The 13656-nt window shown below is 63.6% G+C and overlaps 1 protein-coding gene across 3 annotated transcripts in view; it reads right to left on the minus strand.

The window, feature by feature from the left end:
- Rme-8 (receptor mediated endocytosis 8) overlaps positions 1-13656 on the minus strand; it is a 76367-nt gene that overhangs the window by 44998 nt on the left and 17713 nt on the right. For all 3 annotated transcript variants that reach the window (XM_037234573.1, XM_037234571.1, XM_037234572.1), the window contains exons 9-20: positions 10470-10572; positions 9987-10159; positions 8459-8666; positions 7980-8135; positions 7454-7543; positions 6881-7045; positions 6243-6428; positions 5239-5421; positions 4714-4821; positions 2963-3072; positions 2450-2609; positions 1014-1159 (exon numbers count right to left, since the gene is read on the minus strand). In XM_037234573.1, coding sequence (XP_037090468.1) covers positions 1014-1159; positions 2450-2609; positions 2963-3072; positions 4714-4821; positions 5239-5421; positions 6243-6428; positions 6881-7045; positions 7454-7543; positions 7980-8135; positions 8459-8666; positions 9987-10159; positions 10470-10572 — 1788 coding nt within the window. The remainder of the gene's footprint in view (positions 1-1013; positions 1160-2449; positions 2610-2962; positions 3073-4713; positions 4822-5238; positions 5422-6242; positions 6429-6880; positions 7046-7453; positions 7544-7979; positions 8136-8458; positions 8667-9986; positions 10160-10469; positions 10573-13656) is intronic.

Below are 13656 nucleotides of genomic sequence, written 5' to 3' on the forward strand. Positions count from 1 at the left end.
TGCGTGTGCGTGTGTGCGGGTCCCGAAGCATTGTTTGCTCGCCCTTCGTAAAGCGAATGCTTCCACGATTGAAACACCATCAGTTTAGAGACGCGGCCGCCTCAACTAGCGCGAAGATGCAACGGCACGAAGAGCCTACCGGTAACGAATGAGGGGTCGGGCCGGACAAAGATATTCAGATCAACAGCGGCAGGCGCGCGATTCGGTTGAGGGGTGGGGCGGCGAGCTGGTGGGGGTGGAGGGGGAGGGGGGGGGAGCAGCTGAAGGTGACACGGCGACAGCCGAGGACCGGCAGGTGACGCCACAGATGGCTACCTCAGCCGGGGGCCGGGTGGGCGCAGCAAATCCGAGAGATGACATGATCAATTGCTTCATCGTGAATATTTAAGGGCAAATTTGAATACCGAATGAGGCGACTGAGGAATGATGCAATGCACGTGGCCAAGGCCATACTGGCGGCCATTGTAAGCAGGGTACGGAGAGCGTACTCAGAAACCAAATGCCAGACATGACTCTCGGGGATGAGCAAAGCCGCAACCGAGCCCCCCCCCCCCCCCCTTCCCCAACCTCCAAGGCACTCATCAGCTACCTGATGAGGCTGCTGCTGGCCAGAACCACGCCAAGTCGGGATCAGAGGATATAAAGCAGGAGCCACTCAGTGGCCACATGAATAGGAGCCGGCGCGCTTGATGCTTCATAAACCGTTCCCTGTACGCCGTTCACCTCTCAGGCTCCTGTGCGCCACAGAAGCCTATCCCCTTCGTACAACGCCGCGCCGTTCACGCGCGAGCAAATGTCGCTTTTCCCCGCTCACACTGAGCCGGGTCAAGCTGCGCAGACAGCTTCCGCCCAGTGGCTCGCGATAGCCGCGCCGCCCGCCTGTCCCGCATCCTGGCTTTCTTCGCCCGCGACCGTTTTGCCCGGGCCTCTTGCCGCCGCCTGCGGTCGCGGCGTCCGCGCACCGCCGGCGGCCGGGCGGCACCAGTCGCGCCTGGAGCCCATGTGAGACCCACCTGGTGGTGTGCAGGTGCGACAGCGTCACCAGGTCGGCCAGCACCTTCACGCCGCCCGCGTCCAGCACGTCCTTGACGTTGCGCTGGTGCAGGATCAGCTTGCTGATGAACAGGATCAGCCGGTCGCGCTCAGCCCGGTCCGTGCACTGGCCGACGTGGGAGGGACGGCCGGTCAGCGGCGACGGGCGCCACACTCCGCCAAGTGCTCCCGCTGGATCGGTCGCACTTTCATAAAAACAAGTCTATCTATGGCATCGCACTTACCGAGAACAGCATAAAATCAGCACAAGCACGGCCATGGACGACAAGGACGGCCTTCACTACCCACAATGCCAACCAGGAGCCGGCAGGCTCCACTACTTATAGTGCCAGCCGAGAGCCCGTTGGCTTCACTATCCACAGTGCCAGCCAAGAGCCGGTGGGCTTCACGACCCAAAGTGCCAAACAGGAGCCGGGGGAGGCTTCACTACCCCCAGTGTCAGCCGGGAGCCGGCGGGCTTCATTCACTACCCACAGTGCCAACCGGAAGACGGTGGGTTTCATACCCACGGTGCCAGCCAGAAGCCGGCGGGCTTCATGCACTACCCACAGTACCAACCGGGAGCCGTGGGGAGGCTTCAAACCCCTAGTGCCAGCCGGGAGCCGGCGGGCTTCACCACCCACAGTGCCAACCGGAAGCCGGCGGTCCTGACTACCCACAAGGCCAGCCGGGAGCCGGCGGGCTTCACTACTCAGAGCCAGCCGGGAGCCGGCAGGCTTCACTACCCACAGTGCCAGCCGGGAGTCGGCAGGCTTCACTACCCACAGTACCAGCCGGAAGCCGGCGGTCCTGACTACCCACAAGGTCAGCCGGGGGCCGGCGGGCTTCACTACTCAGAGCCAGACGGGAGTCGGCAGGCTTCACTACCCACAGTGCCAGCCGGGGGTCGGCAGGCTTCACTACCCACAGTGCCAGCCGGGAGTCGGCAGGCTTCACTACCCACAGTGCCAGCCGGGAGTCGGCAGGCTTCACTACCCACAGTGTCAGCCGGGAGCCGGCGGGCTTCACCACCCTCAGTGCCAGTCGGGAGTCGGCGGGCTTCACTACCCACAGTGCCAACCGGGAGCCGGCGGGCTTCACCACCCTCAAGGCCAGACGGGAGCCGGCGGGCTTCACTACTCAGAGCCAGCCGGGAGTCGGCAGGCTTCACTACCCACAGTGCCAACCGGGAGCCGGCAGGCTTCACTACCCACAGTGCCAGCCGGGAGCCGGCAGGCTTCACTACCCACAGTGCCAGCCGGGAGTCGGCAGGCTTCACTACCCAGAGTGCCAGCCGGGAGCCGGCAGGCTTCACTACCCTCAGTGCCAGCCGGGAGCCCGCGGGCTTCACCACCCACAGTGCCAGCCGGGAGCCCGCGGCCGCACCACGCCCCGCCCGCCGCGACGGCTGACTGACCCGCTCCAGCATGCTGACGATGTACTTGGTGTCGCCGAAGTGTCCGATCTCGGCGTGGTGGCGGCCGTAAACAATGGCCATGGCCTGCAGGCACATGCACTTCATCGGAACCTTGGGCGTCAGCAGGAAACGGTGGTACAGGTCGTTGAAGAACTCGAAACTGCGGAAGGAGGCGAGAGAGCGTTGACAGTGGGGCAGACGAGAACGTAAGTGAACGCCATGTGACGCTAGGAACACCGCAGTACCGATACACGATGTCCAATTCACTCAACTGCGGAGCAGATGTACAGCACAAAGCATGCGACTGCAAGTACAGAGAGCATCACCCATAAGGCTGACAATGTGAATGAGTGCAGGTGGGGAGGATGGGTAGCAGACACTTTCACCTCACCGCCTCTCAAGAGCCTCCCCGCCAGCCCTGCTGAAATCCGCAGCCCGCGAAAGTAATCGAGCGCCGAATCGAGCCGAGCGTCGAGCGCGAGCGTAGGGCGTGCGTGGTGGTGGGGGACTCACGACTTGCGGATAGGCGCCTGGTCCAGCTGGTTGGCCTCGTCCTGCTCCAGCAGCAGGCGTAGGTAGTAGTCGCCGATCTGGATCTCCTCCTGCAGACAGTGGTACTGCACCTGGCGACGACGACAGCGCGCTCCCGTCAGAAGAGCACGTGACTGGACGGACCCTCCGATGGTCAGCACTATCGCGCCCGTCAGAGGAGCGCGTGACTGGACGGACCTTCCGATGGTCAGCACTGCCGCGCCCGTCAGAGGAGCACGTGACTGGACGGACCTTCCGATGGTCAGCACTATCGCGCCCGTCAGAAGAGCACGTGACTGAACGGACCCTCCGATGGTCAGCACTATCGCGCCCGTCAGAAGAGCATGTGACTGGACGGACCCTCCGATGGTCAGCACGGCCGCGTCCGTCAGTAGAGCACGTGACTGGACAGACCTTCCGATGGTCAGCACTGCCGCGTCCGTCAGAAGAGCACGTGACTGGACAGACCTTCCGATGGTCAGCACTGCCGCGCCCGTCAGAAGAGCACGTGACTGGACAGACCTTCCGATGGTCAGCACTACCGCGTCCGTCAGAAGAGCACGTGACTGAACGGACCTTCCGATGGTCAGCACTGCCGCGCCCGTAAGAAGAGCACGTGACTGGACAGACCCTCCGATAGTCAGCACTGCCGCGCCCGTCAGAAGAGCACGTGACTGGACAGACCTTCCGATGGTCAGCACTACCGCGTCCGTCAGAAGAGAACGTGACTGAACGGACCTTCCGATGGTCAGCACTGCCGCGCCTGTCAGAAGAGCACGTGACTGGACAGACCTTCCGATGGTCAGCACTACCGCGTCCGTCAGAAGAGAACGTGACTGAACGGACCTTCCGATGGTCAGCACTATCGCGCCCGTCAGAGGAGCGCGTGACTGGACGGACCTTCCGATGGTCAGCACTGCCGCGCCCGTCAGAGGAGCACGTGACTGGACGGACCTTCCGATGGTCAGCACTATCGCGCCCGTCAGAAGAGCACGTGACTGAACGGACCCTCCGATGGTCAGCACTGCCGCGCCCGTCAGAAGAGCACGCGACCGGACGGACCTTCCGACGGCCAGCACTGCCGCCAACAAGACACCCTTTCCTAGAGTTGTTCCCATTTTGTGACTATTTTGATTACTGTACCGGCGGATATTGTGCGTGCGTATACGTAAAAAAGCGATGCGAAGTCAGAATACATTCAGTAAACCTTCAGACTGGGAACATCTCCCTATTTAGGGTGCTCGACACACCAACCGACGACAAATGTCGATTTTGCCATTTACATTTCGCTGCTGAGCGATTTATTGGCGAAAGGAAACATATATTTTGGGGACGGTGAGGACGATTCTGGCCCTGTGAGAGCAACAGTTCATTACTGACGGCCCCGTAAATTCGTGGAGGTAACACATTGGGGCTAGCCAGTGCAGGATCATTGCAATGTGCCACAGATCCTGTCACACACAAACGAGCAAAAATAAACGTGCGGCAACGTAGTTTCCATTACGTTCCGCAGATTACCTGCAAGGATACACTCACTTTGCATCCCCGCTCAGTTCCTGTGCCCAACACACAACAGGCCCTTTTGTGTTTCCCTGGCCGCTCACCACGTCAACAGTGTACTGGAGCCGCAGGCCACACCCGAGGTAACCATCTCCAAGACCTCTGAGCGGCCGTGCGCCCGGCGTAACCTGTCGCTCCGCCCGGCAAGAGCGGCCTGCGGAGCCGGCGCTCACCTCGAACTCCGTGTGGTTCCACGAGATGTCGACACCGCCGCCCAAGTCACGGTCGGTGCCGAAGTTGCGCATCTCGTTCTCCAGCGCCTCGCGCAGTTCCTCCCGCGTCTGTTGGGCCGGGCGCGGGGGCACACGGGTCAGCGGCTGCCGGGCCCGGACCTGCCGCTGGAGCGCCACTCGCGAGCACGGGCCCACATTTGGAACGTGACACCGGACACCGCTCACTGGTGCAGGCGCATCAACGCCCGAAACGTTGCCAACGAAATACAAAAAGGTGTCCGGCAAGTCCGGCGGGAGTCCCGATAGATTCGCTGGACTGTCGGCACGAGAGGAGAAAAAGGCTCATGTGTACGAACTGACACATGAAGCATGCGAGGCGCCGAACCGCGCATGTCATACTCTCCCACGCCGTGCCTCGAGTTCGAGCTCGCCGTCACAGGGGATCTCGTCCTGCCCCTTCTCCCACCCTCCCACCCCGCCCACCACCACCCCCGCTGACCACTGCCCCGTGCGCGCCCGTCACACCTTGAAGTTCCAGATGAGGTGCGGCAGCGCGTGGTCGCGGCCGAACTGGTAGTAGAAGAGGCGCCAGTTCTTCTCAGACTTGACGCGCTCGCGGCGCCGGCGCAGCACCACCGGCCGCTCGCGCACCCGCTCCTCGGCCGTCTTCTCGTAGCCCATGCGCGTGCGCCAGTGCTGCAGCGCCACCTGGAGCGGGCGGCAGGCGGCGCCACTCACCACACACATGCGTCACCCCAGCAGTCTGGCGGGCCACGCCTGCTGGCGCCAGCACGTGTCCACTCCAGCGATCATGGAGCCCAGTCACGCCAGAGGCAGCCCAACCCGACCTTGCCATTCCCGATCGATCCCGGCACATAGATTAGATTCTCGACTCGCTTCCGATAGATTCAGACATGCATCTCCTGACTCTGTTGATCAGTGCCACCACGCTGACGCAAAGGCGCGCACCACAGGGAACTGGCCAGCTCAACGCACGCGCTTTGCCGAACATCCGCATGCCGTCACGGGAGCAGGAATTCAATATCGGGATTTTAGTCCTGTAGGCTATAGCCTGCGGCGAATGGGAGCCAAATGTATAGGTGAGGAAGACTGGCCGATGTCACAAAGCGCCAATCGGCGCCCCGGTGTTTTCAATATCCACAAAACCTATCCTAAACCAAATTCAGTTCACATGTTCCTTGATATACATATATCGAAAAATTAATCGACTTGATCTCATCTCTCAGGAACCGGACACTGATAATCAGGAGCAAACAGCGATGCACTCATTAGTGACTGCTTATAAGCGATAGCCTCCAACAAACAACAGAATACAAGCCATTAAAATCACATGAAGATTTAACACCCAGCACGTCAAATCTACTCATCAGTTTCAACACGGCATACCCGCACCATCCGGTCATAATCTTCAAGCACAGGTTTCCTCATCGCAAAAAGTTTGAAAACACCACAGCTGCCAGCATTGTCGGCTCTCCGCACAGGCAATCCTCCAGCACGGGCCGCCTCACCTCGACGTGCTTCTCGACGAACTTCTCGGCGGATCGCAGCTGCTGGTTGATGGCGCGCAGGTGCGGGTTCAGCGGCCGGCCCGTCTGCTCGTTGGCCAGCTGCAGGTTGTCGCGCGTGTTGAGGCGCTCCACGTCGTCGGCCGGCACGGCCTCGTCCGAGTCCAGGAACGACAGTAGGCCAGGCGGCTGGCAAGCGTCGCAGCGGCGGGTCAGCACACGCCGGGGCGGGGTCAGGCGCCAGACGGGCGACAAGGCGGCCGGGGTGCGCGGTCGCCAAAGACAGGCGAAAACACGTCCAACCACCTCAACACGACTACGCACGCTTCCCGGTCTTTCTTGCACATCAAGTGTATACCTATGATTTGGATACTATGTGATGAGATGTACTCGAACATGCAATCACACAAGTTCTGTTACACAACCACACATGATAAATAAAGCCCCAGATTCTAGCGTAGCCTATTCACGACATTTTACGACGATGACGATTCGCAAAAAATCAAAAGAACTCTCACAAAACAGCAAATGCCACATCACAAAATAGCCAAATGCGCCCGGGCTTTTTGTATCAACAGGCATTTCTCAGCAAGACTCGTGCTCAGGCGAGCTCTCTCAGCGCCCGGCGGCGGCCAACTGACCACGGTACGCGCCAGCAGGTCGGAGGCCGTCTGGTGTCCGGTGCACCAGAGCGTGATCAGCTGGCGGCTCAGCTGGCGGTGCGTCAGCAGCCGTCCGTCGGCCGACTGCGTGAACAGGGCCGTGTGCAGGTGTCGCGGCAGCGCGCCCTCCGCCAGCGCCAGGTCCTGCCGGCCGACGGCGCAGCGTCATCCGGCTGCCACCCGCGCTGCGAAGCCGGGCCCGCGCGCCGCGCGGCCGCCGCCACCCAGCCCACAAACAGATGGCCCCTCGGCCAGCACGCGCCGGCCGAGTGGACGCACGGCGACAGCATTACAGCATGAAATACAGCATACAGTGCCCAGCAGTGCCTGAGCATCAAACAGCGTCGACCGAGAGACGCTGCGCCATGCTTCGGCCGCTGCCTCAGACCCGGTGCTCGTCAGCACCGCACGCGGCGCAGTCGCCGCCGACTCCGCCGGCCGGCGGGCTGTCCGTACCTCCACCCGCAACGAGCCCTGTACCGAGGCCTGCATCTCGGCCCGCCCCGCGCGCGTACCGCCTTCCGCGCCACGCCCGGCGCCCGCGGTGCGTACCTGCATGCGCTCGGCGGTGGCGGCGTCGCCCTCGCCGATGATGGCGCGCATCACCAGGCCGGCGCCCTTCACGATCGCCAGCGACGGGTGCTGGAACAGGGCGGCTCACTGAGGGACGCCGCACCGGAGCCCGCACGGCGCACGCCCGCCCACAGAGGAGGCTGCCTGCCGCGGTAACACTCAGCTGTCACGCGTGAACACGCTGTGATTGGGACGTGACGCTGCGGCTATGTACAAGGCGCGTTTCTTTTCTAAAGGCGTGCGACGCATGATTCCCGCCGCGCTCTCGCCAGCCACTGGCGACTATGTGGTGGTGCCGGCACCCAGACCACAGTCTCAGTCGGGAATCGAAGCCGGGTCTTCAGTGCGTAAGCCCCAAGCTCTCGTTGCGCTATAACTAATCCCTGTTACTGCGATATTACCCTACATGCGGAACCTTCGAATCACGTCTGGATTGCCCTCAGCGGCAGACTGCGCGGACCCCCTGCCCGGACCGCCTTCCACCGCCGCCGGTGCAGCACCTCACCAGGAAGAGCCGGAAGAGCGCGCGCCCACGGCCGGCCACCAGCTCCAGCAGGCTGTCGAACTGGGCGCCGTCGGTGGTCTCGCTGTACGGCGCGCACAGGCCGTACGTCAGGAAGTCGAGGAAGGCCGACACCACCAGCGCGCCGGTGCCTTGACGCTGCGAGCCGGCCGGGTCACGTGAGATGGCATCGGATCAGGTCAGGCCAGGTCAGGCGCGGGAAGCACGGCTCGTGCGAGCCACACTGAATATCGATACCGACCTCCGCCGATGAGACAGGCCCTGCACTCCACACGGGCACTTATGCTAACCGAATGATGACAACCGCTGCACCGTCAGGCGCAGTCCACTCACGGCCAATTTTGCCCGCGAACATCGACTCGGGGCCTGCCCACGACTATCTAACCACCGACTCAGAGTCTCCCCACGATCATCAACCCAGAGTCATGCTTTACGCCCGCGTGGCAGCCGCCCAGACGCACCACGTGAGCAGACCACACGTCCAGCAGCTTCTCCAGGAAGACCTTGGAGCTGAGCAGGCTGGTCTTGTTCAGCTGCTCCTGCTTCAGGTCGTAGTCGGCGTGCATCGGCTGCAGCAGGGCGGCCAGCATGTCCAGCGCCGCGTGTGTCACAGCGTCACTATCCCGCTTCAGGGCCCGCACCACCTTCAGACCGATCTGCTCCCGGAACCTGCCAAGGTCAGGTCAGGTCACTTCCCTGCTCCAGGATCCCACCACCTTCAGACCGATCTGCTCCCGGAACCTGCCAAGGTCAGGTCAGGTCACTGCCCCGCTTCAGGGCCCGCACCACCTTCAGGCCGATCTGCTCACGGAACCTGCCAAGGTCAGGTCAGGTCACTTCCCTGCTCCAGGATCCCATCACCTTCAGGCCGATCTGCTCACGGAATCTGCCAAGGTCAGGTCAGGTCACTGCCCCGCTTCAGGGCCCGCACCACCTTCAGGCCCATCTGCTCCCGGAATCTGCCAAGGTTAGGTCAGGTCACTGCCCCGCTTCAGGGCCCGCACCACCTTCAGACCGATCCGCTTCAGGGCCAGCATCACCTTCAGGCCGATCCCCCCCCCCCGGAACCTGCCAAGGTCAGGTCAGGTCACTGCCCCGCTTCAGGGCCGGCGCCACCTTCAGGCCGATCCCCTCCCGGAACCAGCCAAGGTCAGGGCAGGTCACTGTCCCGCTTCAGGGCCCGCACCACCTTCAGACCGATCTGCTCACGGAACCTGCCAAGGTCAGGTCAGGTCATTTCCCTGCTCCAGGATCCAACCACCTTCAGGCCGATCTGCTCCCGGAATTTGGCGAGGTCAGGTCAGGTCGCTGTCCCGCTCGCGACAGCGCAGACCACCCAGAACCTTTCACGGGCCAGACCAATGCTCCGCCTCAGGGCATGGACTGCCTTCAGAGGCATCTCCTGACGGGACCCGTTCCGTGGCAGGTCATGTCAGGCTCTGTCCCACCTTCGGACACTCATCACCTCCAGGGACACATATCATCATCGGGGACTGTCTGGTGCCTCGGGAGAATTTCAAAGTCAAGCTCCGGTCGGGTCAGGCCATCGCCCGCTTCAGGCTACGAACGATCTTCAAACGCATCTCACTCGGAGCTTGACAACATGAGCCGGGCCACAACCGCATCAAACCATACGACTTCCTCATTCTGGCGCCCGGACTGACGCTCTGACACACATTCAGAATTGGCGGCCATTCCGACAACCGCGTACAGCCACCCCCGGTCGGGCCAGCCTACATCCGGAGCCCGTCACCGGGGTCTAATCGCGAAGCTGACAGCGCCCGCTTCAAAGGCCCAGCTGGTCCGAGCGACGTCAGCCACACATCAGCCGCCGTCGCCACACACGCGCGCCAGTCGGCACAAGCAGCTGCGGCGCAGCGTCAAGTGTCCCGGACTGCCACAGCTACCTCCTAGCGCGCCGAGGCCACACCGCGCCGCGCCGCTGCCGTCCCTCCCCGTTCCCCTGCACCACCGCGCCGCCCGACTGACCCGGCCAGCTGGGTGAAGGCGGCGAAGCCGGCCTTGCTGGCCACCAGGCGGCGCAGCGCGTGGAACTGGGCCTCGACGACGGCGGCCGGCTGCGCCGTCTGGTCGCCCTCGCGCTGCAGCAGTGACGTCAGCGCCGCGCTGATCAGCCGCTCCTTGTTCTCGGCGAACAGACTCTGCGGCGGAGAGCGGGAGCGCTCGTCAAGGGCGCCTGGCTGCCGGACCGCGCGCGGCCGGGCCCCGCCGCTGGCGGACGGGCCTCGAGAGCGGCGCGCGGCCAGCGGACCGCCCCCCCCCCCCCCTCTCTCCCCCCGGCCGTAGTTCCCGGCACACATTCAACAAGATGGCCACCGGTGTCCATAAGCGTAGCGGCTGCACAAATTCAAACGCCCAGGAGGGACCCGGCGGAGAGCACCACGGCTGCTGAACGACCTCCGGCCGCCGGCGTCTGCGAGCGGACGACGCCCGGCACGGTCGCCGCCTCACCTCCCCCGTCACGGCGTGGATGAGGCCGCTGTACGAGACGTTGGCGTTGAACCTGGCGACGGCCTCGCTGACGCTCCAGGACGGCGGCGGCTGGTGCAACAGCCTGAAACACGAGCACGGCCTGAGGGGCACGGCGGCGGCGGCGGGCGGCTGTGCTGCCGCATCACGCCAGCCCCGAGGCGACACCGACAGTCCGCGGTGGGATCGCGGACGGACTGGAGCGGCGGCGACATCCGGCACCACAGACACAGCCAATGCGCGCACGGCCGCGGCGCAGGCGAGCAGCGACCTGGAACAGGGCCCCGGACGAGAAAAGCCGTCCTACCAAATCGCCCATGGTCGGAGGCAGGAGCAGCAGCCAGCACGGCGGGAGCATACACCGCCACACGGCTGGAGACGGCAGAGCCACGCGGGTCGGCACGGCGGCGAATTAGAGGCAAGAGCGCAGAACGGTACGACACGAACGCAAGAGCGCTCAGGTAAGAGCGCCAATCACTGGGGCGAGGAGTCCGGCGGAAGTGGGGCTGTAGGGGACAGATGCACAGTAGTTCAATGGAAGGACCGCCCGCGCGCCTAGCACACACAACGAAGCCTGCAGGGCGAGCAGAATGGCCGAAAATACACGCTAGGATAACCAGCAGCAAGCGCTCGCCACCCACCACCCGCACAAAGCATTCGTCATGGGACAGCATTTCCATAAAATAAACAGGGTCCGCCTATCGCTGCATAAAGTGAACCATCATGTGAATTCCACGACTGCAGCATGGTAAACAGACGCCATTCTCCGGTAGGCAGCCGAGGCATCTTGTAGCGTAAAAACCGCAATAGTCATGGTCGGATGCAAATGTACGGGTGGCCAATGATTGTTAGGCTATTCGCGAACAAAAAGTGTTGAGTTTATAAGATACCCACAACGCTATGGATACATACACACAACGAATACATGGCCAATAATGATTGTTAGGCTATTCGCGAACAAAAAGTGTTGAGCTTATTAAGATATCCACAACGCTATGGATACATATATGTATCCTGTCCCACACACGTAGGGATAGCGCACGCCGACATGCAGAGGCAGGGGTATATCACGTAATTACGGCAAACGGCACAAACGGTAAGCATGGAGGAAATATATGGACGTTCAGCAAATACATTAAGGAAAGGCCGCGTATTGGTGTGGCTGTAGGCCAATGCGCTTAGCACCCTGACACCACGTCCAGCGCGTTCATTTCCAACCACTTATCCCAATGGGCGAAGCACGAGAATGAGGATCTAATCCGTATCTATTCCGCACGTAATTGAGGTCCTTTCGGCAGGGAGAATTGTATGAAAAATGTTATTATAGAACTGCATGATACGACATGCGGCTACATCACATCATCAGACCAACGAATGGTAGGATGCCGGACAACACACAATGCGTCCCACCTGTCGCGCCCGTTGCGCGCCACATTCACAAACACCATCAATCCAGCGTCCAGGCCGCCAATTCACGGCGCCGGCGCCTCGCCATCCGTCAGTCGGCGTGCTCCGTCCCGCAGGCCAGCCCGACTGAGCCCGGTTCGATCGCGTGCTCGCCGGTGGCGGGCGGGCGGGCGCGGGTGGACCGCCTGCTGGGCGGCGTCGACAGCACAGCACGGCCGGGGGCGGTCATGGCGGCTCGGTCGGCGCACGAGGATCAGGTGGCCGACGGCGGCGGGTGGCGCCGCCAGCCGGCGCGGCTGGCCTGGCTGGCGGCGCGGCTCTGCGTCTGGCTGCTGCTGCTGGCGCTGGTGCTGTATCAGTGCGCCGTCCAGGTGACCCTGTACATCTCGCGGCCGGTCGGCGTGTTCCTCTCGACTGAGGAGCAGCTCGTCATCCCGCGCTTCACCGTGTGCCTCAACACACGCAACGCCTCGTACCTGGAGTCGGTGGGGCTGGACGGCGCCGCGACGCCCTCCCACTTCCAGCCGCTCGGCCTGCAGCCCGCGCTCTGGAGCCGCTTCGACTGGCGCGTGCCGCTGGAGGAGGCGTGGCGTCGCACAGCGCCCTCGCTGCACGACACGCTGGTCGAGTGCAACGCCGCCGCCTGCCGGCCGGCGCCCGGCACGCTGGAGACCACGCTTGGCAGCTGGCGGCCCACGTACGAGCTGCACTCCATGTGCTACAGCTTTACGCCAAACAGCTCGGTGGAGTTCGACAAGCAGGGCCTGCTCTGGAGCCGGCAGGGGCCGCGTGTCATCCTGCACGCGCCGCCCAGCCCGGCCGCCGCCGGCGCCGCCTTCGTCGTCCACGTGCACGGGCAGCAGCCGTTCCCCTCGGACAGCACCGTGTTCCACCCGGACAAGCACAGCTACACGCAGGTACCGCTCGGCCGGCGCGTGGACCTGCGCGTGCTGGCCGCCGTGACCGAGCACATCAGCCGGCCGGGCGCCGAGTGTGACCCGACGCCCGGTCACGACCGCTCGCTCTGCCAGGCCCGCTGCGCCTGGCGCAACGCCAGTCGGGCCGCCGGCTGCCGGCTGCCCTACATGCAGCTGGAGGGCGTGCCCGTGTGCGCGTCGCTGGCGGCGCTGCAGCGCACCATGAAGGTCATCCAGAGCATGGTGATCACGGACCTGCTGGACGCGTGCCACTGCCTGCCGCCCTGCCACGAGGAACAGTTCAGGCTGGAGCCGGTGGCGCGCTCCAGCCGCGACGACCAGGCCTTCGTCTACATGCTGTGGGACGGCGCCGTGGACCGGCGGGACGAGCGCATCATCTACACGTTTAACGACCTGGTCTCGGACGTGGGCGGCTCGATCGGCCTCTTCCTGGGCGTGTCGGCCTTCACGCTCTACGGTTGGCTGGAGGCGCTGGTGCGGACGGCCTGGCGGCGCCGCCGGGACGCCGCCGCCGGTCAAGACCGGATGCCATCCAGCGTGGTCATCACAGTGCGCCGGCCGCAGGTCACCCAGTCGGCGCCGGCTACCGGCCCGCGGGCATCCGCCGTCGGCCACAAGTGACGGGGAGGACGCGACCGGGACCGTCGCCGCCGTCGCACCCGTCGCTGGCACGCCACCGGAACCGTCGCCGCCGTTACACCCGTCGCTGGCACGCCACCGGGACCGCCGCCGCCGTCGCACCCGTCGCTGGCACACGCCACCGGGACCAGAGAGCTGGCGCGACACTGCCGCATCACGGCACTCGTTGAAGCTGATCGGTGCCG

Source organism: Pollicipes pollicipes, unplaced genomic scaffold (assembly GCF_011947565.3).
Source record: "Pollicipes pollicipes isolate AB1234 unplaced genomic scaffold, Ppol_2.1 Scaffold_7231;HRSCAF=8579_pilon_pilon_pilon, whole genome shotgun sequence".
NCBI classification, from domain to species: domain Eukaryota; kingdom Metazoa; phylum Arthropoda; class Thecostraca; order Pollicipedomorpha; family Pollicipedidae; genus Pollicipes; species Pollicipes pollicipes.